This window comes from Anguilla anguilla, chromosome 14 (assembly GCF_013347855.1).
Source record: "Anguilla anguilla isolate fAngAng1 chromosome 14, fAngAng1.pri, whole genome shotgun sequence".
Lineage (NCBI taxonomy): Eukaryota > Metazoa > Chordata > Actinopteri > Anguilliformes > Anguillidae > Anguilla > Anguilla anguilla.
Genome location: NC_049214.1, coordinates 23,278,274 through 23,306,201, shown reverse-complemented (window position 1 = coordinate 23,306,201; position 27,928 = coordinate 23,278,274). Strand labels below are relative to the sequence as shown.

The window sequence follows — 27,928 nt, the reverse complement described above, 5'->3', positions numbered from 1 at the left end:
CCGTATTCGTTCACTGGATGAGCTGTCTGTTTTTGAACATCCGAAAAAAATGTGTATTATTTTATTGAAAAGAAACAGTATATCTTCCCAAAGTAGCAATGGTAGGGGTGGTAGGTACCATACAGGGCATCACAATAACGCACACGATCTGAAAGTTCCGCGACATTGTAGCTAAGGGCGTGAAAAGATGTACAGCGCTTTACTAAAGTTGTGAAGCTCGTTTGCTGTAATTTGATTTTGAGTGACACACCAGTAGATCCCTCGTCTTGCTGATAGGGGCGCAACGAAAGGCAGCAGTGGTGTGTTTGCACAGAGACGCCACCGCTCCCATAGTTACAGGGATTCTGCAGCGACTTGAGCGCAAGGTCCCCAATCCCGTCTCTGGTCCAAACAGCGACCAGCGGAACGGATAATGGTGAGTTGCTAGTTCACTAGCCAATTCTGTCTATAATTGCTGTCGTATTAATACAAATAAACAGTAGCCTGTTCAGTTCTCGATAAACTCCTGCCCTCCTCCATCCTTGCTAGACTAGTTGCGTTGGGTAGGATGATGTTCTGCGCCCTGAATGCATTACTAATTGTGAGTTGATTTGCTCGTTATAGTTAGCTGTTTATCTGTGGATTAAAGGAACGATCCAATTTCTTGCCTAGGTTAAATTATGACGTTGGTATACCTAATCAGATACGTAGCATTACAAACAGATAACTAACGTTAGTAATACCCAGCAGGCTAGTAAATATAGCGCTATCAAGCCCCAAAGATAGTTATCGTTAGCTAACTAGATAATTTAGCAAGCTAAGAATAGACTGCAGATAGCTACTCATTTAAAGTTGTGTATGTGTTAACCTGAAATCGGCATAATTTAGGGCTCAGTGACAGTGCCTCTGATGTCTTCTGCACGCGCTGAAAATGTTACGATTCTCGACGAGGCTAGCAAGATAGCTATCAAGCTAGCTAATATTTATGGATGTAGATATACTGAGTAGCTTTAGCTCGGAAGCTAACTGACGGTAAATAGCTATCTTAATTTGTCTTCTGTACCAGTTTTCCCGCAAGATTCCGCTCAAAATGATGTGTGTACCGACAAGCATCCGTTTCGTCCCTTGTTCCTATTCAGTTACACACGAATGCTGAATATTAAGTGGGGCTGACAAATTTTTTTCAACACACTTGTTGCTGTGTCCAACTTGTTTGAACGGGTTAGACTGGAGTACCTTATTTACCAGTTTAATAATTAGAGTTCAATCAACATGACAAATTTTCTATTTATTTATTATTATTGTTATTTACAAATTAACTTTACGCTATTAGAGTGAGAACTGTGGTCTAGTAGACCAATGATAAATCTGCGCGCGTATAACTGATGGGTGTTCGTATCAAGGCATTAGGCCTATTGCACTGCGTCAGGGGTATGGTCGTTGTACGGTCCCATGGCAATAATGATAATGAAGATAATTAAGGTGTTTTGGTATTGCTTTAACATCGGGTATGGGCACTAATTTATTCTGTGTGTGTATTCATTGACTAATTGTGTGTGTGTGTGTGCGTAGAAGGGAGGAAGCCTTATGGAGAAGCAACAAATTCCATTCAATAACAACTGCACATGACATTATGAGATTACTTCTTATCCGTATATTAGTATTCTGAAGTCACCGGGGTTCTCTGACGACATTTTTATTGTGCTAGCTAAATACTAACTCCTTAACCCCTGGTTTGTTATGGGTTTTAAACATGAGGTCAGGGTCACTGTAAGGTATAGAAGGTCAGGTATGGCCATATTATAGCCTATATTATATTTTGTTCTGTATGTGGTGCACGCGTGACATTGTTTGAAACTTTTTCCTTGTTATCAAAAAAATCTGCATAAGGTTTGTTCAGGTAAAGCCATTTTTATTTTTTATGGTGAGTTCAACAAGTGATTTGTCCTGACTCACAGCAGCTACCGACTATGCTGATCTAGCGGTCCAATCAGAAGCCACGGTCTGCTTGACGAGCAGTATGTAGGCCACGGCCAGAGGCTAAAAGCTAAAGGTGTAGGCCTATTCTTAGAGGCCTGCCGGTGGCTGAGCCTCTTGCACAAGTACACTTAGCTCTCCTTCATTAATCTGCACCAATCCCAATCTCATCTTCGTCTGACTGGTGGAGATTGGCCTTTGTCCCTTTAAATGTTCAGGCTGTTGTGTATATGACACAATGGACCGTTTTAACTCTGCATGTAGTTATGCATGTTCAGTATGTTTACATGTAGTTAGGCCTGTGTGTGCGAGTGTGTGCGCATGCGTGTGTGTGTGTGTGTGTATGTGTGCATGCGTGTGTGTGTGTGTGAAGGAAGGAAGGAGGGAGGGAGAGAGCACACACACAATCAGAAAACTGTTGCTCAAAAATTATATTCGATTTTAATTTCAAGATAATTTTCTATCATTTTTCTAGTTACCATTCGCTATCAATGCATTCGTTATGTAGTAATATCAAACATATCAATATAAAATATTTGCATTGCCATAATCTCGTTTCACCATGGTCTGCCCACCATCACCATGGCTTGGATATTGTAGGTTTTTCTTACAGCTGTACCTAAACTTAGTTATTTTATCAGCAGGTGCCACTGCTGTCTGCTTTAAAAAATGTGACCGCTTCTGCTACGCTGCACCTGGAATAGGAGTGTTCACTGCCATCCCCAGTGCTAAACCTTCTAGCACATTCTACACACTCGGTCATCTGCGTACCGAAGCCCAAATGGCTGGAGTTTCTGGAGTGCAGAACCTTACTCATGAACGCAGCGGCTGGCTCCACGCACAAATTTGCGGCTGCCTGTTTTTATAGGCCGCACGGAAGAACGAGAGCGCTTTTTACACGAGGGCGTTCCACGCCTGGCTCGAACGAAAATCCCGAGTTGTTGTTAAAATACGAGTATGGATCTCGTCCTGTGCATCGCGGAGCGACAAGTGCAATTGATGGCCACAGGCGGAGAGTAAAAACCGGTGAGCAAACCTCCAGCGACTTAAATCCACCCCTTAAGACAAGTCTGCATCAAGTCTTCAGCTGCCTCCCAGAGTCTTAACTGGCACTCCAGTGAATGGGGTTTGTGTTGATTCTGATGGGTTTTTTTTGTATGAGGCAGGGTATTCTGCACTGAAACCGTACAAACCCAACGCTGCCTGGTACGTAGTCGGGTCAGAACCAGCACGCTCGTCCAGACCGAGGCGAACCGCCAAAATAATGACGTCATCTTGAATGTGTCCGGGGCGTCGCGTGCGTCGGTCACGCTCGGCCTGTCAGCGAGAGAAAGGGAGCGTCGGGCGAGCTTCCGCAGCCGGTGCGCTCCCCATCTCACGAGCATTCGATTTAAAACGGCCTTTTTTTGGAGCATCTCGGTCTGTGGAGACGCTACAGGATGTGAGCTCCGTTGAGGCGCTGTATTGTTGCTTTCTGGGAATAAGCCTCGGTTCTGTTTTCACGTCTCCGTAGCGGGAGCGTTGCTTAACAGTACGTGATGGTCTGTAGTGTCATTGTGACGGCATCGGCGTGCGACAGCAACAGGTGCAATTGTGACAGCATCAGTGTGCGACTGTGTGTGTCAGCAGCAGGCTGTGACAGAGTGTGAGCACCAGGAAGTGACAGTGCCTGTGCGCCGTAGGGCTTGCTGTCGATCCTGCGGAAGCTGAAGAGCTCTCCGGATCAGGAGGTGCGGATCCTGCTGCTGGGACTGGACAATGCAGGCAAGACCACGCTGCTGAAACAGCTGGCCTCTGAGGACGTGAGCCACATCACTCCCACACAGGTACTGCTGATGCACACACACACACACACACACACACACACACATGCACAAACACACACACACACGCGCACACACAAATACATACGCACTCGCACACACACACACACGCTGCTCAAACAGCTGGCTTCTGAGGACGTGAGCCACATCACTCCCACACAGGTACTGCTGATACACACACACACACACACACACACACACACAGACTGCTCAAACCACTGGCTTCTGAGGACGTGAGCCACATCACTCCCACACAGGTACTGCTGATACACACACACACACACACACACTGCTCAAACCACTGGCTTCTGAGGACGTGAGCCACATCACTCCCACACAGGTACTGCTGATACACACACACACGCACGCACACACACACACGCCACTCAAACAGCTGGCTTCTGAGGACGTGAGCCACATCACTCCCACACAGGTACTGCAGATATACACACACACACAGATGCACAAACACACACGCACACACAAATACATACACACATACGCACTCACACACGCACACACACACACACACACGCTGCTCAAACCGCTGGCTTCTGAGGACGTGAGCCACATCACTCCCACACAGGTACTGCTCTTTCACACACACACACACACACGCACAAACACACACACGCACACACAAATACATACACACACACGCACACACCTGCTCAGGTAGCTTCTGCAGACTAGACCCACGTATACGATTCGGACACACAAGCTCACACATTCGTACTTACCGAGATGGCAGCGAACACACGCGTGGCGCAGAGTTTGGAACGCGATCGCTGTCCCCTCCGTCTGCGCAGGGCTTCAACATAAAGAGCGTTCAGTCCCAGGGCTTCAAGCTCAACGTGTGGGACATCGGCGGCCAGAGGAAGATCCGACCCTACTGGAGGAACTACTTCGAGAACACGGACGTCCTGGTGAGTCACGTGGGCAACCGTCCATGAGATGCCGCACCATAGATCCCATACTGGTTACCTAGCGCTGTAGCCCCCATGCTACAGACACTATATAGTACTGAATGATTGGAGATGCCGTGTGCTGTAGAACATGGTATGAGAGATACAGAAATTAGCGAAAGGCTAATGCCAAAAATCAGTTGTGAGGCAACTGCCATTCACACAGTTATACCCCCATATTAATATACACTATGTGACAAAAAGTATCTGGACACCCCTTGGTCTGGGGCTGTTTTTCATGGTTTGGGCTAGGCCCCTTAGTTTCAGTGAAGGCAAATCTTGATGCTGCAGCATACAATTACCTTCTAATCTAGATGATTCTGTGCTTCCCCATCAGTTTGGGGAAGGCCCTTTCCTGTTTCAGTATGACAGTTCCCCCCCAGGCTCATGGCGTGGTCCATATAGAAATTGTTTTGTGGAGAACAGTGTGGAAGAACTTGACTGGCCTGTGCAGAGCCCTGACCTCAACCCCATCCAACACCTTTGGGATCAATGGGAAAAGCCAACTGCAGACCTGGATTTTGCAGACTTGTGCTCCTGCAGGTTATTAGTGTGTCACTAGTGTGTGTGTGGTCTCTCCTCTCTGTCCCGCCTCTTCCTGTAAACCTCACAGATCTACGTGATTGACAGCGCGGACAGGAAGCGTTTTGAGGAGACTGGCCAGGTGAGCCTGGGGTCGGGGTCGGGGACGGGGTGGTGGGGGGGTTTGGTGGATTCCTCACACTGAAATAATCATCCTTCTGACTGGCTCAAACATGTCTTCTACCGCTACGTTTACACAAGTTTGCTTTCCCAGCCTCGACAGACCTCTCCTTTTGTATTTTATAAATGCCGTTATAGAATATTGATGAACAATGTGTTGCTCAATTTCAAAATATGTAAGAATTATTCATCTGTTTCTTCATAACCAAAAATCTATTTCACACCCTGTCACCATCCCCGTCCCTCTCTCACCCTTTTTTCCTCTCTGTCTCCCTCCCCCCTCTCTTTCACCCTCTCCCACCTCACCCCCCCCCTCTCTCTCACCCTTTTTTCTCTCCCTCCCCCTCTCCCTCTCCCTCCCTCCCTGCCCCCTCTCTCTCTCTCACCCCCCTCCCCCCCCTCAGGAGCTGGCAGAGTTGCTGGAGGAGGAGAAGCTGAGTGGGGTCCCGTTGCTGCTCTTTGCCAATAAGCAGGACCTGATGACGGCTGCTCCCGCTGCCGAGATTGCAGAGGGACTCAACCTGCATACCATCCGGGACAGGCTGTGGCAGATCCAGGCCTGCTCAGCGGTCACCTCTGAAGGAGTGCAGGTAACCACACACACACACACACACGCGCACGCACACACACACACGCACGCACACACATTCAGTGAGTAAAGCAGTGGGAAGACTACAGACATGAGCAACCGCTTTCTGATCACCTTTAAAAATGGGTAGCGTTTACTTTTTGCATTGTGGGGCTGCCAGTTTCTCCAGTGGCGTGAATGATAGCACAGTGCCTGGAAACAGGCCTCTTTGTGTGCTGGAGGGACAGGAAGTGAGTCACCGCTGCGCTAACAAGGGCTCCGTTCATTTCTCCACCCCCACAGGACGGCATGACGTGGGTGTGCAAGCACATATCCGCCAGGAAGAAATAGCCAGCGCTGGTCTGAAGAGCGTTCTCTCTCTCTCTCCCTCCCTCCCTCCCTCCCTCCCTCCCTCTGGCTCCACCTCCCAAAGGATCCCTCTGGCGAGCTCTATAACCTGTACAACACAACAGATAACAGAAAAAAAAGAAGGTGGTATTTATTTTTCATAAACACGCCGCGGCCGCTCTCGTTCGTTATACAGTAGGTACGTGTGGATCAGAGGCCGGCTTCAGTAGCTAGGGAACGCGTGCCGTGTAGTCTCTAGAACCCGGTGGGCCCCAAACCTTCGGTACTAAAGACCCCTGGGGGCATTCGGGATTTCTCGAGGGATTATTTAGGATACGTTTTTCACAGTGCTGTATTATTGTAATTTTATCTCCTAATCCTTGCAGAACTATTAATACGAGAAATATAACTCACAGAGATAGCGTGCTTGTCTATTGTAATCGAAACACGGAGAACGTAATCTCCAGACTTGGCGGCTTCAGTCTGTTTGCCCGTTTAAACGTCAAAAGGTTCCTGGTCGTTGGCGGATCTGGATAACGGGCCACAGTGAAGAACCACCGTTACGATAAGAATGTGCTTGATTTGAATGTAGTTCATACTGTGCGTATGATGCTCATTCGAATAAGTCACAGGTCTAAATGAAAAGCCCCACAGCGGGTTAAAATATGTCCTCTTTCTTTATTTTTGTGTCCCTCTTTATAATGGGCTCTCTGAAGCCACTGATGAAGATGTTTTCAATCTGACCGGTTTTGTAATGAATAAATGGCTGACTTCTGATGTGCTCCTGTATCTCTTCAATGTTTTTTTTTGGACTAGGGGGGAAAAAAACTATGTTTCCCATGATGCACGGTGTATTCCTGTGGTCTGATGTGTAGTTGGGGGTAGGGCAGGTATTAAAAATAGCTTTCACTCCGTTTACTTTGTCAACTAACTGTTATATACTATTAAGTTCAATGCGGTTAGGTGGGAGAGGGTCATAATTTTGTTCAGTCAACTTTTTTACGACCAATCAGAGATAAGCTTTATTATTGAGGATAGCTCTGCTTCCTCATGGTAAGAAGGTCCAGGGTTCGAATCCAGGCCAGGCCGGGGGCCCTTCTGTGTGGAGTTTTCATGTTCTCCCCATCTCCACATGGGTTTCCTTCAGGTACTCTGGTTTCCTCTGACAAACCAAAGACATGCAGGTTAAGCAATCTGGGGGGGGGGGGGGGGGGGGGGGGGCGTGTACTGTGTGCTCAGTAAACCTACCCTCTATAAATAGAGGTCAAATAAAAAATGTAAAAAAAGATGAGCCTTGATTCCAATCCCAGCCCAATTACAAAAAAAGAATCTAAAATGTTAGATTCTAGGAGCACTAGGAGCTGTGGCAGCAGCCCAGCGACACTTCAGCTTAGGGCAGCTTAGTTTAGCCACCTTCCTGTTCTGGAGACGCTCGGAAGCTACAGAAGATGAGGAAGCAAAGGCCTACAGCGTAGTTTAACGGCTAGCCTGCAGCTGCGGTGTAGTTTAACGGTTAGGAACCTGGGCTTGTAACTCAAGGGTTGATTCCCTGGGTAGACACTGCTGTTGTACCTTTAAGCAAAGCACTTAACCTGAATTATCTGGCTGTATGCATGGCCTGTATGTATAATAATGTAAGCTGAGTAAGTTGTTCTGGTCAAGAGTGTCCGCAAAAAATACTAAAACACACAACGGTCAGCGTCCATTGTGCAGTCCATCCTAGACTATTTGGTAACCTGCTCTATTCATATTGCACTAAAGAACTGGAACATCACTGGGGAATATGCCTGTTTCTTTTTTGACCACTAGAGGGAACCGTTTCTCCACCACTGTCAACACATTACCTATGTCATGATTTACAAATGAAAAGATTTTTTCATTTTAAAAAAACCCCAGGATTTTCAGGTTGGAATAACTGACTGAGAAAAATATATAGCTGCTTACTTGAGGCACAATAATTATTAAAAAATTAGAGAGACTTTTATTTGTTTTTATGCTCTGGTTCACTAAGAATAAACACAGATATCCTACACATCGTTTCTCGGGTTGCGTTAAGCAGTGTGGAAGCAGTTAACAGGCTATCCTGCAGTAAAATGCGGAAAGCTACGTAAAGCAACTTCTCATCACGAAAACGATCCGAAATGGCCAACCACTTTAGTCTTTCAATTTCACAGCCGAGCCTGACCATCAACCCCACGGGGTTCTCAAATTTAAGTAAATTCAGATACACCACTGAACTAAAACCCGCATTTACAGCCTCCCATACACGTTCAACTGTTACATATACAATAAATCACTTTGAATACTCCCAACTATTCAATTATTGGAGTTTTCACCTTGTTCGCCGTGATTTACCACAAGGCAATTGGGTTTTTTCTTTTTTTCCGTCTTTTACCCAAGCCCATATTGCCCTGCTGGGGCTGAATGCTCCACCGTGCTCCTGTGTGGGATATTTACATATTGTCCCTTTCCAAGACTCTAATAGAGCCCCCAATACAATTTGCATTTATATAGCCCTCTTCATAGCAACATGACCTAGGTGCTTTGCAATGATAAAACAAACCTTCTCCGGCCTTGACACACCGAGGCCCAGAGCCCCTGATATTAGCCTGGGGCCTGGGGGGGGGCGGGGGGGTTTAATAACCAAAAACCCCTTGATCCATTTGGATGAAAATGACATCGTAAGCACTGGGCCTGACCTCAAGGCGACACTCAGATTTCAGGAGTGAGCCAGAGAGAGAGAGAGAGAGAGAGAGTAGTCTTGCGCATCGCACAGGTGCACTTTTCTGTACACTCAAGGTAGAATAGGAAACCTGGGGTGCGTTCCAACCACTTTTTTTGTAACATCCTTGCCTCCTTTCCTAGTATGGACAGCCCAATAAGTCAAAATAAAGAAAATGGGTCCCAAAAAAAAAAAAAAAAGCCAAATAAATGCGTGAAATTGACGTCTGGAATCACCCGTTGTCAACGTGGGTGCATTCCAGCCGCTTATTTTATGCTGCATTCAAGACAACTGGGAACTCGTAAAAACGAGATCCGCCTTGTGGAAAAAAAAAAAAAACAATTTAACGGTCGCCAAACTCGGGATTATAGGTCGGAAATTCGGGCATCGTTTAACAGATCCGATTTATTTGAGCTCGGCACTGGTGACGTCATAGTTAGAAAAATGGCAGCATTCATGGTTCGTGGTAAGACAGGAAAATTGTATATTGTGTTTAATGCACATAAAGCAGCGTTTGTTGTGGGAATCCATGTTTTTACCAAGTAAAACTTCCTTTGGAAGTATTTTTTTGGAACGTGTGATGCATAGTGATCGACCTGTGGATCCACCTCTCACCTCTGCCACGTCTGCAATTGCTGTGGCTTCAAACTGACGCTTGAAAGAGCAAAGGACGTTCAAATTGCCTTATACACGTTTCCTCCGTCCCTGTGTCCTTTCCTTGCTTCCTTTCCTTGCGTCCTCCAGTGGGTAGAGTGAGGAACAAGGAGAGGAGGCAAGGAGATAAAATAACCGGATGGAACGAGCCAACGTTGAGAACGTGTGATTCCAGGCGTCAATTTCACATGTTTTTGACCCGTTTTGCCTTCTGTACTAGGAAAGGAGACTAGATAAACGGTTGGAACGCACCCCAGGGGCTCAGTCCAATCGCTTATTTTTTTACCTCCTTGCTTTCTTTCCTTAAATCCTTTCCTAGTACGGAAGGCCAAACGGGACAAAAATAAGAGAAATTGACTACTGGAATCATGTGCTGTCAATCAGTTGTCATTGTGCTGTTTGCACGTTCTCAGCGCATTAACAACGCATGACTCCGGACGTCAGTTTCGTGTGCATTTGACCCGTTTGGCCTTCCACACTAGGACAGGAAGCAGGGAGGTAAAAACACGGCACTGGAATGCATCCTAAGACTCACCTATAGTCTCGCCAATTCGTTTCTTTGAAATGCAAAAAAATTTAAGAAATATCTTTTTTGGGCTTTTTCAGCTTTATTAGATAGAACAGTGCAGAGAGACAGGGAGAACCAGGAGGAGAGAGGGAGAGACGTGCGCCAAAGGGTCGGCGGTCGGACTCGAACCGCCGACGTCGCGGCTCGCAGTGAGCGCGTGGAAAGCGCTCTACGGGCCACGCCACTGGAGGCTCCTGAAATGCACATTTTAAGCAGGACGCAGCACACAGAGTCCTATGGCTGCGTAAGTCCACAGACAGCAGCGATGGAAGATTACCGGTAGGAAGGTGAGAAGGGGTCACCGGCCAACAGTCCCACACGCAGAGGCTCTCTCGAAGGTCCCTGGGGCGAACAGCGGCGTCCCAAACATGCAGCGTCGCCTGGCTGCAAAACCGACGGTTCCCCCGGAGACGGGAACGGGCCGCTGCTCTCCGCGGACTCGTCGAACGATCAACAGACCCGTTTCCACGGGAACGTGTTCCACGCGGGCGGAGCTCGGGCGAAAGCGTGAGGTGAGCACCCGAGGGGGCTCAAAGGAACGCCAGGGCACCCCCCCCCCCCCCGCCCCCCCAGAGTGTGGGGCAAGCGTACGGGTTATTACACAGAACAGGGGAGAGAATCGGCTGCTTTAACGGACGCTGGAGTCGAATCTCTTGATTTGACTGGAGAAAACCAAACGTTTGGTGGGTGAGTACATCTCCAGCAGAGTGAGCGTGTACACACAAAAAAAAAAAACGCTCAAACATCCACTAATGGCTAATTAATTGGAACAATGTTACCTCAGCTGCGAAACAGCTCATCAATCACCAAAGACGTGAGAATTATATATTCAGTGTGTGAAACACACCACTGCGAGGGAAAATGTAACACTAAAAGAAAATCCAAGTTTCTGAAGAACATGCATATGAAAAAGATACAGCCATTAGGCAGGTGGGGAGGGGGGTGTAAGGTACACACAAACATCTCTGAAAGATGTGAAAATAGTGACTGCTAAACTGTGGGGTCTACATAAAACTGTCCCTCCGTTGCATTGTAGTTCCCCTGTGTATGCAGTCTCTACTGTAGAAGAGTGTTAAATGTAGGAATGTTTTCAATGTGCAATTCTCCCGCTCGCCCTCTTTTTAAACGACACCCTGGCACGAAAACTGGAGCGCAGGGGACTGAGGAACAAGTTGCTCGCTCGACCCCTCCTTCCAGACGTCGGCCGGTCGCCCTCACCCCTTAATCATTAACGTTTGTTCCCCCGAACGTAATGAAGCGGACGAACGGCGCTCGATTACCGCGTCGTCGGCGCGATCGCGTTCCTCATTCCGGAGAGGAAATCGTTAACGAGATCCCGCGGCCCGAGGAATGCGGGCGGTCACGGAGCCGTCCGATTGGACGGCGTGAGAATCGCACGTGAAAAAGGACGTTTCTCTCTGTCCGGTGCCCGTGGAGGTGCCTCGGTACTGTCCCCCGGAGCACGGCGGAGAAGCTAGGGTCGGCCGGGCCTACGGGAGGCCGTAAATCACCAGACTTTCCCAGCACCTCGGCCCCAGCAAACGAGCCTCCCACGCTGGGGGAAGCAAGACGGAGCGACTGGGGAGGGGTGGGGAGGAGGGGAGGGGAGGAGGGGAGGGGAGGCAGCTCCACAGACTTAATCAAAGGGTCGCAGGTCACACACTCTCCCTTTCCAAATCACTCAAGGGGTTATTACAACTGTGTGTGTGTGTGTTTCCCAGCTAACAGGGTGTTTCCTCTTCCGACTTCCACAACTTGCCTTCACCCTTTCTCCATAAAACACTTACATTAGCATGCCTCCCCCCATGTGCTGACCATCGCCCCCTGGTGGCACTGTAGCCAACTGCACATCAGTAGGCCGAGACTCTAGCCTCAGTTGCTGCTTGCGTCAACAGTCCACCCAATTCAGGTATGGACTGAGCCAAGATGGCGTCCCTCCCCAGGGAGCTCTGCGTGTGTTTTGGGGCTTTAGGAGGGCAAGCTACCTGCTGCTGGAGTCGAGTACCTCTGACTGGCCCCCGCTACAGCTTCGGATCCGCAGGACAGAAAGTTCCCGCCAGGGCTGCGCTTCTGGAAGCTTCCGCAGGGGAAACCTCACGGTGACGCCCCCCCAGGTTCCGCGGTTCCAGGCTCACCGCCACGTTAAGTCCCCGGAGCGAAGCGGCGGGCCCGGGCAGCGAGAGAACGCCCCCCCCTGCTCCCCCCGCTGCTGTGGCCTGAGGTGAGAAACCCATCACTGGCCTGTGTGTGAGTGGTGGGGAGGGGGGCGAGGGGCGGGGCGGTTTGGGGGGGGGACTGAACCGCAGCTTCAGAGATCTCTGCCTGGAGATGGGGGGGGGGCATAATTATCTCTGGGGGTGGGGGCACAGTGATCTTGGTGTAGGGGTGCATGGTGATGTCTGCGGGGGGGGGGGGGGGCCACAGAGTAGTACTGATGAAAATGTGAGGGGAAAAAAAAAGATGACGAGGAGCCAAGTCCACCTGGAAGCCACTTCAGCTGCAGTGCAGGAGGGGGGTGGGGGGGGGGGGGGGTGGAACTTTTTTAGCGGATGAGAAGTCTGATAAAAGCACCAGAGCCTTCAGAGATAAGAGCGGAAGGGGGGGGTGGCGTGAAAGTGTTCCCCTCGCTGCGGCGTTTCAGACGCGTCCTCAGAGCTCTGGGTCAGCTCACCGAGCCGCCATGGACCTTGGCGGGGGGGGGGGGGGGGCTGGGGGCGGGGGGGGGGGTGGCTGGGGGGGCTGTCGTTGAGGGGGGCAATAAAAAGATCAGGAGAGCAGGTTTACTGGGGCTCTCTGGTGCCCCACAGAGCACAGGATCGGGTCGGGGAAAGGGCTCGGGAGATAGGAGCGGTGGGTAATTATCGAGGGGGTTTGTTTAGACATGAGGAGGCAGACGTGCGCAGTTAACAAACACCGTGTCACTTCCACATAATCATAAATACTTGGTGCCAATATATTTGCTTACATAATTACATGTATTGATGCAATATATTAGAAGCAAGTATGTCAGGATCAAACACACATGCACATGTTTTATTTTCTGTCGAATATTTACTGTTAACGCTCGGACTTGGTCGGGTTTGGTTATGACTGTATTCGTGTTTAAGCTATATTTATTTAAATTATTTTAAGATTTATTTGAATTGCGCGCCTTATTTAATTCAATAAAATGACTTGATATCTTGCCTGTGCGTGCGACGTGGGTGTGTATTTTGTTGAATCTGTGTCACTACCTTTGCTGCGCATGCTTTTGGTGGAAAAGACAAAAAAAAGCGATGGACCATGGATGAAGTCAAGCGAAAGCTCTCATCGGGAGGGCTAATTATTACCGAAAACCATGGCAAATCACCCGTATGGAAACACTTCCACTTGGTCGTAACTGCGGAAGCAAAACAGCCAACTGGTTTTGTTAAATGCAAAACATGCAGCGTTGTAATGAAATATGACAGCACTGGACTGAGGGTGCACCGTTGAAGCAGGTACAAGTCAAACTGCAATCACAGCCTCCGTTACTGCCTCAAAGCAAATGCCTTCAAAATCGAAATCCGAAATAATCAACAAATGCGTTCCGTTCGGTTCGGGGACTATTCTCTCGGGCTCAGTTCGGTTTCGGATGCAAATATCGAACCGCACTCTAATCCACACTCTCACACCAACACACATACACACATTCTATTATTCAATTCAAAGTTCATTCATTTACCAAAGAGGCCCAGGACCAGGTGTCTTTGACGATGGGGATGTATAATAAATTGTGCGGGGCCGTAATTTGAGAATAATTTTCATTTGAATTGGCCATAAAGCCCCCATTACCCAGTCACAGGTGTGGCGTAACACCTGCAGAGAGAGGGCCGGTTATGGCCTGGGTGGGCCGCCGTTACACGGACGCGGCGCGCGCTCTGTGAAACACGGCTGACCCGGGACCGGAGAAGACCACGATGACGCGTGATTGGCACTTGAGAGGCGGAGAGTTGAAGCGCTCGTCGTGGTGCAGGAAGACAGTCGCAGACGCTAATGCAGACATCCTGCCGGACACGCGTTCTCACGCCTGTACGAGCTGCGGAAGAACGCAGCTCCAGTGCGGTGGCGGTGTGAGCGCTGCTGGTTGAGGTCAGAGCAGAAAGGAAGGGGAGAAGATCTTCAGATCCAAAAACCAAGGGATGGAAGACTAGACATCAGAGCCAAAAAAGCAGTGGTGGACAACTGGACTTCAGAGCCAAAAGAGCAGGGAATGGAAGACTGGACCTCAGAGCAAAAGAGGAGGTACTTGAGATGACATCATGTCCAGTGCCACAGCCTCTCAGAAGAGATCAGTCAAGAGAAACACAGCAATGACACCAGCTTATAAATATGACCAGCCTTCATAACTGTGAGGAAAAAAAGGGACAAATATGGATAAAAACTGCTTATGAAACCATATGCTGAGGGACACGTCTGTTTCGGATGAGGGCAATGCGGGGGTTCCCCTGGAAACACCGACAGTTAGAAAGTACAGGGTCCCCAGGAAGTCGATGTACTAGGCTGAACTGGAGAGGAGGTCAGGGGTCATGTTTTAGACCTCCCCCCTCCTCCTCCACCACCCCCAAAGACCCCCGACCCCGGACTGCCCCCCTCGTGACACGCCCGGGACTGTCTGGGAGTTCGGGGGAGGATGGCACATTCAATCTTCGCTTCATTGACTGATTGCCCTCATTGCTGGACGGATCTCTCTTTCGATCCCACCACCACCCCACCCTCCCTGTCCATCCGTCCCGCATCTTTCCACAAGTCATAATTTTGCTTTTTATATCGCCCCCCCCCCCCCCCCCCCCCTTCCGAAAGAAGCCCACGGCCATCATTCATCCGGGGGCCGGCGATGACAGCCTCTTACAGATTCACGAAAGCCATGGATTTTTTACATCTCGCTCAATCTGAGGAGTTACTTTACTGTAACAGATTCGATATTCTCAAACGAGCCCCGGCGTGTACACAGCGAGCCGGGGAGGAGATGATGTATTGCACGGCCTTAATGGATTTCGTAGGCTTCAAAAAAAAAAAAGAAAGGAAAAAAAAAAAAACCAGCGCGCGCAATAAAAACACATAATTATTCATTTGATTAGCCGGGGCAATTTATGGCGTTCGGGGTTTTCTCACGGCTGAGCGGAGCCCCCGAAGCGCGTCACGTTTCGGAGGTCTTTCCGATACGGGGAAGGGATCGCGGCGTTTCACGGGGGACGGCGAAGGCGCTAAGTCGGGAGGTTACTGCGACGGAGAAGGACCGAGAAAACGTTCTGAACGGTCGTCTGGACCCGCGCCGACGCCGGCTGCGTTCTGGCTGGCGAACCGCGCCCGTAGCAAACGCAGTCCGATTCTTCTTCCCCCGCTCGCAGGCTCCGATTCGGACCCGCGTGGGGAAAAAAAAACGATTTAGTTTCTCCGCTCGTACGCAGCCCTCAATGTGTATGTGTGTGTGTGTGTGTGTGTGTGTGTGTGTTCACGCCGGCTGCACGTAAGCACGCAAACACACAGCGAGCGCGCGGTGCTCCAGTTCTTATGGATCTCTGCGCAACAACAGAGAAACTTGATCAGTCCAGACTCCGTGGAAATGTGACTAGCCCTGACTGAACACGCGCACACACATGAATACTGCTCTCTCTCTCGCACGCACACACACACACAAAATCACTGCATTCTCCCTCTCTCATACAAATACAAACACTGCTCTCTCACACACATACACAAACTACACTCTCTCGCACACACACAAAACCACTGCACTCTCTCCCTCTCTCTCATGCAAACACAAGCACTGCTCTCTCTCACACACAAACTGCACTCTCTCATATGCACACACACACACGCACGCGTGCACACACACACACACTCCACGTTTGTCAAGCCAACAAATTTTAGGAGACGGCAGCACAAGTGGAGGGGGATGTTGTTTGTGATTTTCTTTTGTTTTAATATGTCCGCTTTTAATAGGCTGTTTCTGGGTTTTGAGAGCGTTTGAGTACGTGTGCGCGCGTGTGTGTGCGTGCGTGAGAGAGAGAGAGAGAGGGAGCAAGCGAGAGTATTCTCAATTTCCCTCTAAAAAGAAAATTCATTTGCAGTTGCTAATGTAATGTCATCGTTGTGTTTACAGAGCGTGGATGATGTATAGGGGATGTTGCATTGAGTGAGACTGCTTAATGATGCATAGAATTAAGTCCGCGACTTTCAGCTGAGCTCCCCTCGTTCGCCCACGCTCCACTTTACCTCTCTCTCTCTCTCTCCCGCTCTCTCTCCGTTCCCTGGTGCATTCTGGGATAGAGGCTGTCTGGTGGCTACAAGCAGCTCTGTGCTCCATTGCCTTAGTCCATTAATCACCGTGGAGGGAGAGAGAGAGAGAAAGAGAGAGGGGCGGGGAAGAGAGAGAGAAAGAGAGAGAGGGAGGGGGGAAGAGAGAGAGAGGAATAGAGAGAGCGAGGGAGAGTGAAGTGTGAGTGACAGTGTCTGCAAGAGAGATAGAAAGAATAAAAGGACTATATTTATAAATAAAAAGCGTGTGTAACAGAGAGAGAGATATGGAAAAAAGGCCGTGAATAAAGGCAAAAAGAGAGCAAAAGAGATCAAAAGGGGATGGGAAACCACAGAGAGAGAGAGAGTAAGAGGGGAAGGGGAGAGAGAAAAAGAGAAAAGGGTCACAAAAGCAAAGGAAAGATGAAAGATCCATATCGATAATTAAGGCTTTGTTATGCAGATTGCAAGTGCATGTGCGACTAAAACTCCAGCCATTTAGCTGGCTGAAAAAGCGATGATTGTGATGATTATGGTGATGTTCATGGTGATGGTGATGGTGATGATGATGATGATTGGTAATTATTATGCCCATTGTTACGGGGGCGGTTTAAGGTGACAAGCCGGGCTCCGCGGTTTGTCGAGAGACAGATGGAGGGAGGGAGGGAAGGAGGGAGGGAGGGGGAAATGGCGCCAGGACGAGCGAGCGGGTTGTCGGACAGCCCGTCGAACACGCGGCATTCCCGCGGCCCCTCCTGCGAGGCGCCCGCTCGCCGCTCGCCGCTCGTCGCTCCCCGCCCGTCCTGGGACCGACGCATCTTTGTGTTTTACGAGTCGCGTCTTTGACGGACCGTTCCGGAACTCTCCGCGCGGCGCGTTCTCGCGCTCGCCCGCGGGAGGCCGCGCACCCTCGTTTAGAAACGCGTCGTCCCGAGAGCGTTCCGTGTAGCGGCTACGGCTTCTCTCAACGTGCGCTAGTTACAGCGAAGAGCAGTTTGGGACAAACTGACACTCGGTTTGATGTCAGTGCAAATATCCAGATAGTTCTGAATTTAAGCTCTCACTGGCTTGAGTATTACAGATAATATTCCGGTCAGAATTCTGAGCCCTCACAGAAAATACATTTGTAAAATCGGGAAAATAAAACTTGATATGAACAAAACACAAAAAGCCATATATATAACTATGCAGTTTGTTGTAGTTTGTTGTTCAGTCACAATATTTACAATACCTCAAAGTTTAATACACTTTAATACAAAAGTTAAAATGCAGTATATGAACACATAAAAGATGCCATTTAGAGCCGCAAAATAATTATATTTCTCATCATTTTGACACTGCGTGTATTTTGAAGCATGTTTCTTGTTTTCATTGCAGGTACTTCTAATGTAGCTGATGTATACGCCTAAATATCTGAGAGACAGCGACAAACATGCTTTTATAAAGAAAACTCTGGCCCAATTATCCTGTACTTAAAACTATACATGATCAATGGTGCCATGTGCAAACACGTGTAAATATTGAGTGTGTTTTACGTTTCAATCGATTGGCTGGGTTATCGTTAAAAGGCCTCGGTAAAGGCACAAAAAGAGATATATCATGAGTCAGAATGGTTTACTAAACTGTGTTTACCGAGTGAAATGAACCATCGACACACTGCCTCGGAGAACGCCACCGACAATCTCATCTACGCGGCGCGGTGGGGGTGGAATTAAATTCCACAGAGCTTCCCGCTTAATTTCGGGTTACGCCTAGAACGCAGTGTTTAACAGACAGGCCGGCAGGTGATCCCACAGTGCCAAAGACGGTCGAATCCACGTCAGTGTCCTACACACGCGAGCACAGAACCTCAAGGAAATGTTTTAAATGCTTTCGAATTCTTCCGCACGGCTTTTGAGGGCACCTCGGTTAACCGGCTGCCGCGACTGAACAACAGACCACCACGGTGCGTAGATTGAACACACCCCTGCAACCCTTTATTTGGGGATCTGGCGGGTCGTGACGGTTTCTCTTGACTCTGTAGCGGGATGCTGTTCCCGGCTAATGGCGGTTTCAGCGACACACGCAGGTTTTCCCCGCTGGCTGACCCAGGGCTTGTTTGTGGGTTTTCCCTTTTTTTCCCAGAGATGTTTTCCTCTTGTTCTCTCTCTCCCTCTCTCCCCCCCCTTTCTTTCTGATCTCCCTGCCCGCCCCATCCATCTCTTGCCAGCGCACCGCACGCTGAATTATTGTTTCTCTGAAGTGTTACCATTTGAAAACAAATCCATTTCTCTGCTCGTCAATTTATCACTCTGGATGGGGAGAGTCACAGCTGAGTGACAGCGGCAAGCTAGCGTCCCCGCGCCACCCTGCGCACGTGTGTGTGTGTGTGTGTGTGTGTGTGTGTGTCTGTGAGTGTGTGTGTGTGTGTGAGAGTGTGAGTGTGTGTGTGCATGTGTCTCTCTGTGGGTGTGTGTGGCTGTGTGTGTGTGTGTATGTGTGTGTGCATGTGTCTCTCTGTAGGTGTGTGTGGTTGTGTGTGTGCGTGTGGGTGTGTGAGGCTGTGTGTGTGTGTTTGTGTGTGTGTGGGTGGGGTGTCTGAGTGCTTGTGTGTGTGTGTGTGTGTGTGAGAGTGTGAGTGTGTGTGTGCATGTGTGTGAGTGTGAGTCTCTCTGTGGGTGTGTGTGAATGTGTGTGTGGCTGTGTGTGTGTGTGTGTGTGTGTGTGTGTGTGTGTGTGTGTGTGTGTGTGTGTCTGTGGGTGTGTGAGGCTGTGTGTGTGTGTGTGGGGTGTGTGTGTGTGTGAGTGCTTGTGTGTGTGTGTGTGTGAGTGTGTGTGTATGTGTATGTGAGCATGTGTGTAAGAGAAAGTGGAAAGGAGAAAGAACAAGAAAGAGACAGAAAGAGAAGAGAAAGAGAGAGAGAAAGAAAGAGAAAGAGCCACTTTCCTTTCCTTACTTGCTTTACCTCACCTCCTGTCTGTGATAATTTATCACTCCTCCAAGCTCAGCTGACAAACTATTTGTGGGAAAATGAGTTTTTCCGCTCAGGATTTGTCCTCTGGGAATGGAGAGGGTAGTAGCAGGTTGGCCATGCACACACTCACTCTCCCTCTCTCACTCACACACTCACACACACAAACGCGCACACACACACAACCAGCGCATACTCAGTGTTTCTCTCTGGTTGGGGTCCCTGGTATTTATGCTGGTGTTTAAGATAAATGAGGTAAATTAATAGAGTCACTGAAGGAGAAGATCTGCTTCTACACCGGCAAACCTACTAGGGACATACAAGAGAGGGGAATCTCTCTCTCTCTCCCTCTCTCTTTCCTTTTCCCTCTCTTCTACTCTCTCTCCCTCATTCTCTCTTTCTCTCTCCATCTCTCCCTCCCTCCCTCCCTCACTTTCTCTCTCCTCATCCTCTCTTGGAGTCCACACCTGATCCCTCAATATTTCTACCCTCCTCTCCTTCACTCTCTCAACCTCTAATTCCCCCTTTCTTTCTCTCCCTCCTCCAAGCAATCATGCAGACTGAATAAAGTTAATGCACAATCACATGGCAAACCCAACAGTACGCTAACACGCACAGTGCCGTGGGTTCAACTCCCCACAGCCAGTATTAAAACACACATTTTAGTAATAAATCCCTTCACATATTTAACTCCATTGAGCTAAATAGGTGAGGAAGACAAGAGCTCACTGTCAGTTTATTTAAACACAAATCTTGAAATAATTATTTCAATCCAGGGTCCCATGAATTAGTTGTGTAGATAAAGTTACATTTTCTTTTTGACGTGTTTAAAGTATTTCGCAGACATGTCCATATATTTGGAATGTCAGTCGTTTCCAATCATTTATGTATATTTTGTGCATACGACATCGCATTACATGAGCATGAAATTATAAATTTGTAAGTGGCAAAAACATTTAGTTTCAAACACATTTCAAATATCTGGTCATTCAGTTACTAGTGCTTTTTAATTTTTACATGCTAAGCATGTCATACATATTTATTTATTCATTTATAAGAGAATCTCTCATCACACGGTCTAATCGGAGTACAAATATATTAAATGCCTTACTATTTTAGTTTAGAGGAAATACCCATATTTACAGATTTTGCTTGCTGGATAATATGAGGCCCATTTGTGACAAAAATGCATTTCCAGCAGATCTGATTGAAAGTAGGCAAATATAGCTCCTTGAATGAATTTGGCCAGGGACGGTGTTACCCATGTGTGTAATCCTGCCGTGCCTTCCTCTGGAAAAGAAGGGACCGTATGGAGATAAGACCCAGCGTTGGGTCACCCTGTTTGACAGCCAAGTGGCACTTGAATTTTACAGGGGGGAGTTTTCGCGGGGAGTGCTGATCGTTCAAACCGTGTCCCCATGTTTCAGAAAAAGTGAACATTCAGTCATTAAAAGAAGCAACGTGCAAAAATAATCTGCAGGAAGTAGCCAAGGGTTATTTATAAATGGCATAACGTTTTGCCTGAAATGAGGTGTCCATGTTGTCAGGTAGATTGGGTTAGAAAATTGGGAAAATTCAGTTCGTTTTGAAAATACCCCCCCCCCCCCCCCCGGGGCTGTGGATCCCAGCAGCGGAGTGATACAGAGCTGCTCTCTGGGACAGGCACACACAGGACAGCGGGGTCTCAAAGGGACCCATCTCACCCCAGCATGACCCTCCACCTGCCCTGCATGCATGCACACACACATTCGCACACACACACACACAAGCACACACAAGCACACACAAGCACACACAGACACACATACGCACACACACATGCATGCACACACACACACAAACATACACACACACACACACACGCACGCACGCACACACACATGAACACTCACACACACATGCACGCGCGCGCGCACACACAAACATACACACACGCATGCACATGGATGTAGTGAAGTTCAGTGATGTCAGTGAGCACGCTTGGAGCTGACTAAAAGCATTTTGAGCTCCCTTGGGGATCTTGGTCTTAGCTGAATGGGATAATCCCCTTACTCTTCTGTATGGAGTGATTCAAAACGCACAGCATGCTTCCCCCAACACACACTCTAACACACACACACACACCCTGCTCTCTCTCTCTCACACACACACACATACACACACCCTGCTCTCTCTCTCACACACACACACCCACACAGAGGGATATGCACACTGTCATTCACACACACACATGCACACAAATACACAATGCTCTCTCTCACATACACACACACACACACACACACACTATGCATTATATTATATTATATTATATTATATTATATTATATTATATTATATTATATTATATTATATGTACTTATTGCTGACCTGGGTTATTCAAAGTTAAATGGCTCATATTTAAGCCATGGGAAATCCATCACTGCCATTCACCCTGACAGCCCAAACCCGCAGTCCGTCCAGCTCCTGCCAGAGCCTTCATCTCTCCGCAGGTGGTGCACAGACCTTCCTCTTCCTCACGCCAAGACGCCGTAGCACGCCCGGAGATGGCTCCGCATTTGGAGAGGGCGTGGCAGGACAAAGCTCCTCCCACTGGATTTATTCTGCCACATTGTTGCCCTTGGATTTTCACGGGGAGGTCGGCGTGGTTCGGTTCTCCTTCCCAGAAACCCCAGAATCAGTCTCCCTCCGGTGCGATCCGAACCATAAAACATTCTCCCCATCGCAAGCCCGATTCGTGCGGAAAAAGGTGACATCCAATGATAAATCCAGATGCAAAAATAGCACTTGCAGCGACTCCCGCAATGTAGCTTATAATCTATAAAGATAATTCCAGTTATGAGTAATCCTGGATATTTACTGCCTCCGAAAGACTTCCTAAAAACTGTGCCCGTTCGGCCGAGACAACCCCCGTCCCCCGTCCAGCGCGGGACAGCTGACTCACTCACCATGACGTCAGTCTCCATGGAGACCGCCAGCCTGACGGACAGACTCTAAGAAGGCTGTCACTAAGGATGGGAGCTGTCAATCAAGCTGACCCTCCTTGACTTGCACATCCTACCAAACTTCTGCTGTAACCCCCCCCCCCACACACACACCCCTCCCCCCCCTTGCACTCCTCACAGGCACTGACTCAAACCATAATGCAACACACAGTTTCTGAATAAACCCAGCTTAATAAAAACTCTTCATAAGTTTCAAAGGCTTATATTTGTTGACCTTTTCACCCCTATTGGTGAAAAATAATTACTGGCATTACTCTTAGTGAGTGAGTGAGTGCGTGTATGAGTGAGTGAGTGAGAGAGAGAGAAGAAAAAGAATCAGTGAGTGAATGTGTGCATGAGTGACCGTGTGTGTGTGTGTGAGTGGACAAGTGAGAGTAAAAGAGAGGGTGTGTCCGTGTGTGTGCATGTGTTCGTGGGATTGACACCATGCGTGCTCTGCCAGAGCAAAGTGTTTGTGAAAGTTGCAAACGGAAGAAAGAGGCTCAACCGGACACCCAAAAGCACCGGCACCATCCGCCGAGACGAAGCGCAGTTCCACCGGACCCAAACGCCTAACTGACACGCGACACGTACACACACAGTTTTCCCCGACCGCAGGATTCCCTCCCGGGTCTTTCCGGTGAGCGCCAGAGCGCCAGAGCGATGACTCTCAGCCGGGCCCAGCGCTCAGACTCCCCAAACGCGCGAAGCGAAGTCGCGAAGTTCCGGAGCGCGGAGCAGGGAGGGGGATCGGCGACTCCGGGGACGGCTAACGACCGCTAACGGCGGCGCCGCGTTGCGGCGGGCGCACGACGGCGGCCGCACTGGGGTTCTGCGAGGCATGGTCGGCAACAGTCGCCAAGAACCCGAAAAACCTCTGGGGCAGCGGTCCACTGGGGGGGAAACTGGGGGATGAGTCGAGTCGCGGGGAGAGAATGAAGCGGGGTCCCGGGGGTCAGAGGTCGCACCCGAGGCGGAAATGGGAGGCAACTCGGGAACAATGGAGGGGGCCGGACCGGGCAGACAAAGAAGGGTGGGGTGGGGGGGGGGGGCGCGTGGGGGGGGGGCACAAAACACAGGAAGACAGGGACAGAAAGACAGGGGACGGAATAAGGGACGGCAGAAACAGATGGTAAGAGAAGAGGGAGAAAGAAAAGACAGGCAGAAAAAGAACAGAATCATTCTGAAGGAGGGGAGAAAAAGCAGAACTTGAGAGCTGCCAGGGGGCTTAGTATGTAAATCTGCTGCTTAAAATTGAGTTAAGCGCAGTAGCCTTCTATATCTAAACAACCCTCATGCGAAAATCTTCAGTTAGAACGAACCAGAAAAGCACTCACTCCATTATGACGTTGCCCAGAAAAGCTGTACAAGTTGGGTGCTCTACTGTCAGGGGAAGATCAAATGAAAATGTAATTTTCGAAAACAAACTGTCATTAGCCCACCCATTTTTGTTAATTTGTTGAAACAAACAATTTGGCACAGAGGCCTTTCCAATTACTGTATTTGGTCTAAATCTTCACGTGCGCAAATATGAGGAATATTAATAAGTACATAAGCGGGAAATTCTTCCTAACCAGAACAAATTCCATTAACTTCAAACGGTTTATTCACATAACGAGAGCCAAAGAATTCATGGGAAATAAAAGTAACGGGGAGATCCAGTGGAAGACATCCGGTAAGGAGAAATGAGAAGTTGTGGAAGAAAGAAACATTCTCGCGCACAGAAAGCAGCGTTAAAATGTTAGTTTGTAAAACGGCTAATGGAATCATCAATATCGATGTGTTTCTTTGCATGTTATGGTCTAATCGTGTCGCTACTCTCGAATCACTGGCCACAACGAGACAAGCGTAATGGTAGATTTATAAAAGTTGCCATTAAGAGGTATTTAACTCCAGGCAATTCATCTTGCGCGAGCTCGGAGTGACAGGTGGAGTCGCGCGGAGCGAAAGTACGCAATGCATCACGAAGGGAGCTCTATGGGGACTACGTAAGGAAGTGACTGGAGAATCCACCACGCGCCGTCCAATTCCCCACAAACTTATTACCGAACAGTTCTATCCTCGTCGCACAAGCCAGCGCTTTGACGGGGAAGTTTCGTTCTATGATTCTACAACTTTGTATGACCTTTACTTTTGGAAGATATATTCTAGTTAACCCATTTCGACAAGACAGACATGTAGACAATCAAGCTGAAAGCAACAAAATATCCTAGCAAAGGTAGATATCTGACAGAATCAGGCACTAAATAAAGTCTCAAATGCATAAATGTCTCAAATTTGCACAGAATGTGTGTCGTGGGAGGATGAAATATTGAAATAAATGAAACTGAAAATGCCGTCTTGAGATAGTGGGGGAAACTCATGATAAGCCCTATTTTTCATTTCAATATATTAGCTAAATAGTAGGTGTAGTAAGTAAGCGTAGGTTAAAATTATAACAGTCTCAACATTTGCGAAAACGAGTGTTGGGATTGTAGGCGATAATACTAAATTCATAAGTTTAAAAAAAATGTAGATCTCTAATTATTATAGGCTATAGGCTACATGGCTATAAAATGATGTTAATGATGATGATGATGATTATTACTGTTATTATTATTATTATTAGAAGACTCATTCAGCCCTCGTTCTCGGTCTTCAAACACTGAACCACGATACTGACTACGACTCAACAATATCAAGCGGTTATTCATCGCTGACCCTTTCACCTCGGCGTTTCCACCTGTAAACCCCCAAGGTGTAAACTCAACTCCCGATCGAGACAGACAGCAAAGGCCCGGGGACGAGGGCCCAGAAAGACGCCCGTCCCGCCGGCATTTCCACAACAACTTCCCGAATGAATGGACAATGTCCTCTCAGTCTGAAAACAAACATCTAAAGAGAAACCAGGAAGCAACTTGACACCTCGCTCACAAAATGTAATGTTCAAAATGATGGCCTAAAAATTGTTTCCTCCGTACACGGCCGTCACAAAGGGACCTCCCAGTACACGGAATGCGTATGTTCACACCATTTTGGGTCACATTTGAAATCACCCAGCACTTAATGAGCGCTACATCGATTGTCTGTGTTCACGGGGAGATGGGCACGGAAAAAAATGCACACAATCGGGGTTAAGTGCCTCGCGATCTCTGGCTGGTATGTCTGTTTCACGCGAAGTTGGCCATCATGCTAGGGAATTTCAGCTTTAAAATACACGGAAATACTTAATCTCCCGTTAAAGTGCGGCGATAATTCAGTCCTTTGGCCCATCTAAATGAAATCAATTGTTTCTGTAAACACTCGTACCAACAGTTCTATTTATCCGATGTACATCTCAAACCAAGGCTATTCAGTGCGAACTTGCATTCCTAAAGAAACACTTTTACCACACGCCGTCACAATCAATAATTGCATCTCATTAACCTACTTAAAGTATACACCTACTTACACCTATTCCTAAATATGTTGAAAAATTAAACTATTAAAGCAAAATACATATCATACATGGCAGCACACACACTATATATATATATATATATATATATATATATATATATATTAGACACATCCATTGGATATGTTTAAAGGTCATTTGCAATTTTTCATCTTCGTACTCTGTGACGGCAATTCAACATGCCATTGTAATCATAATTTAAGATACATTCCACATCTCATCTATAATCTCAGAAAGACATATTTAATCATAAGTGGACTTCCATTTAATATGGGCCTGTTCTACACTTTTGTGGTTACTACTGAAGTTCGCAGAAGAATTATAACGATACCAGAAAAGTAACAATAGCCATAAATTATGAGTAATTCGGAAAGAAAATGTCAACAGGTGGGAAAAGTTTAGACCAACTGGCGATTTTGCGCAATTAAAGGTTTACGGTAAATGTTGATTTTTTTTCACTGTGTTTTTGGTGTTAGCCAGAATTGAAGGTTTAATAAGTTTAAATATCTTTCAATTGTCATGTCAGAATTTGGAAAACAAGTATTTCTCTAAAAATACACATTTTATATTCTATATGTTTTTCATATTATAAGTGAGAGCGTGCAAAATGTTCACGTCTCTGCACAGTACAATAGGCTACTTGAATACTTTTTTAAACGAACGGTATTTTTTATTTAAAATACAAGTTGATGGATAATCTGTTGTTACACTCAATATATCAACACCAATACCATAAAGGTTCCTTATACGCTGATATAGGTCCATTCAGATTCTGCAACATCGCTAAACATACTGGGACAAGTTCACAGGATTTAGGTTTTTAGCATGTTGATAGTTTTCGATTGTTCTGTCCACTCTACTGCTACAATTACAACAACAACAACAACTAATAATAATAATAATAATAATAATAATAATAATAATAATAATTCCCTAGTTATAGTATAAAGGATAGAAAGACCCACGGAACATAATACAGCTTTCAACTAGATAAAACAAACAGGCAGATGAAGCTGCGGAAATTATTATTATTATTATTATTATTATTATAGTTATTATTATTATTATTATTATTATATAGTATTCGTATTATTATCGTTGTTGTTGAAAGCCTTAGAAAAACTGGGGTAGTATCGTATATTGTGAGCCTTCGGGCTGTCCTTATATACAACACAGTTGCTCTAACCATTATGATATTACCTTTTCACAAATCAAACTAATGAGATATCCATCTTGGAGTTTTAATCCCTAGTTAAACTCTCGATAACCTCGTTCTGTCTTTCTTTAGTTCATTCTTCCTCTCTTCTTCCCCCCCTCCCCAAGGCGACTTGCCCTTCGCTCTCTCTCTCTCTCTCCCTTTTCTCTCGGAGGAATTTTCTGCGCTCACCTAATGTTATGATTCGCTTTAGCCCCTCGTCGACGGTGTTATTTATTTCAAAACACTCGGCCCTTTGTCCCGGAGTGAACGACGCGGGCTGAGAGAACAGAGGGTCTGAGGGTGTGACTTTACCAATTATCAGTCTTAACTCGGAGGCTCATCAGATAAGCGTTCTGAGTGCAGAGCCGACTGATGCTGACCGGTGTACGATGCGCGGGGATCTTTAATCTCAGTTCATTCAGACGTAATCCCGCAGTTAGTAAATACGCACTTCAAACAGCATCCCACTTCAGAACAGAGGGATGTAGCCGATAGAAACGCGGCCCGCGCGCTGCAAACCTTCTCTCTGCATTTAATTTCAGCGAGCAACCCATTTGTGCTCGCGTTTTTCAGTCCCAGTGTGATATATATATATATATATTTATTTCTGCGACGGAACATTTGGCTTCATGTACTGAATGAGAGAAAAGTTGATATGGTGCGATGTAGCCGACACGAAACCGAAAAAGTATCACCAAATTAAGATATTGTAAAATGTCATTGTGCTGAAAGACACTAGCGTAGGCCTACTGGTACTGTGCGCCATATACGCCCATACAAGCCAAGGCCATTATAA

At 47.5% G+C, this 27,928-nt stretch overlaps 1 protein-coding gene across 1 annotated transcript; it reads left to right on the top strand.

The window, feature by feature from the left end:
* Nucleotides 1-258: 258 nt before the first annotated feature.
* On the top strand, nucleotides 259-7,143 carry LOC118212916 (ADP-ribosylation factor-like protein 3). The gene is made up of 6 exons (XM_035391422.1): nucleotides 259-415; nucleotides 3,639-3,782; nucleotides 4,589-4,705; nucleotides 5,358-5,408; nucleotides 5,851-6,036; nucleotides 6,318-7,143. The coding sequence occupies exons 1-6, from the start codon at nucleotides 413-415 to the stop codon at nucleotides 6,363-6,365; spliced, it is 549 nt and encodes a 182-aa protein (XP_035247313.1). The 5' UTR covers nucleotides 259-412; the 3' UTR covers nucleotides 6,366-7,143.
* The last annotated feature ends 20,785 nt before the right edge of the window (nucleotides 7,144-27,928 follow it).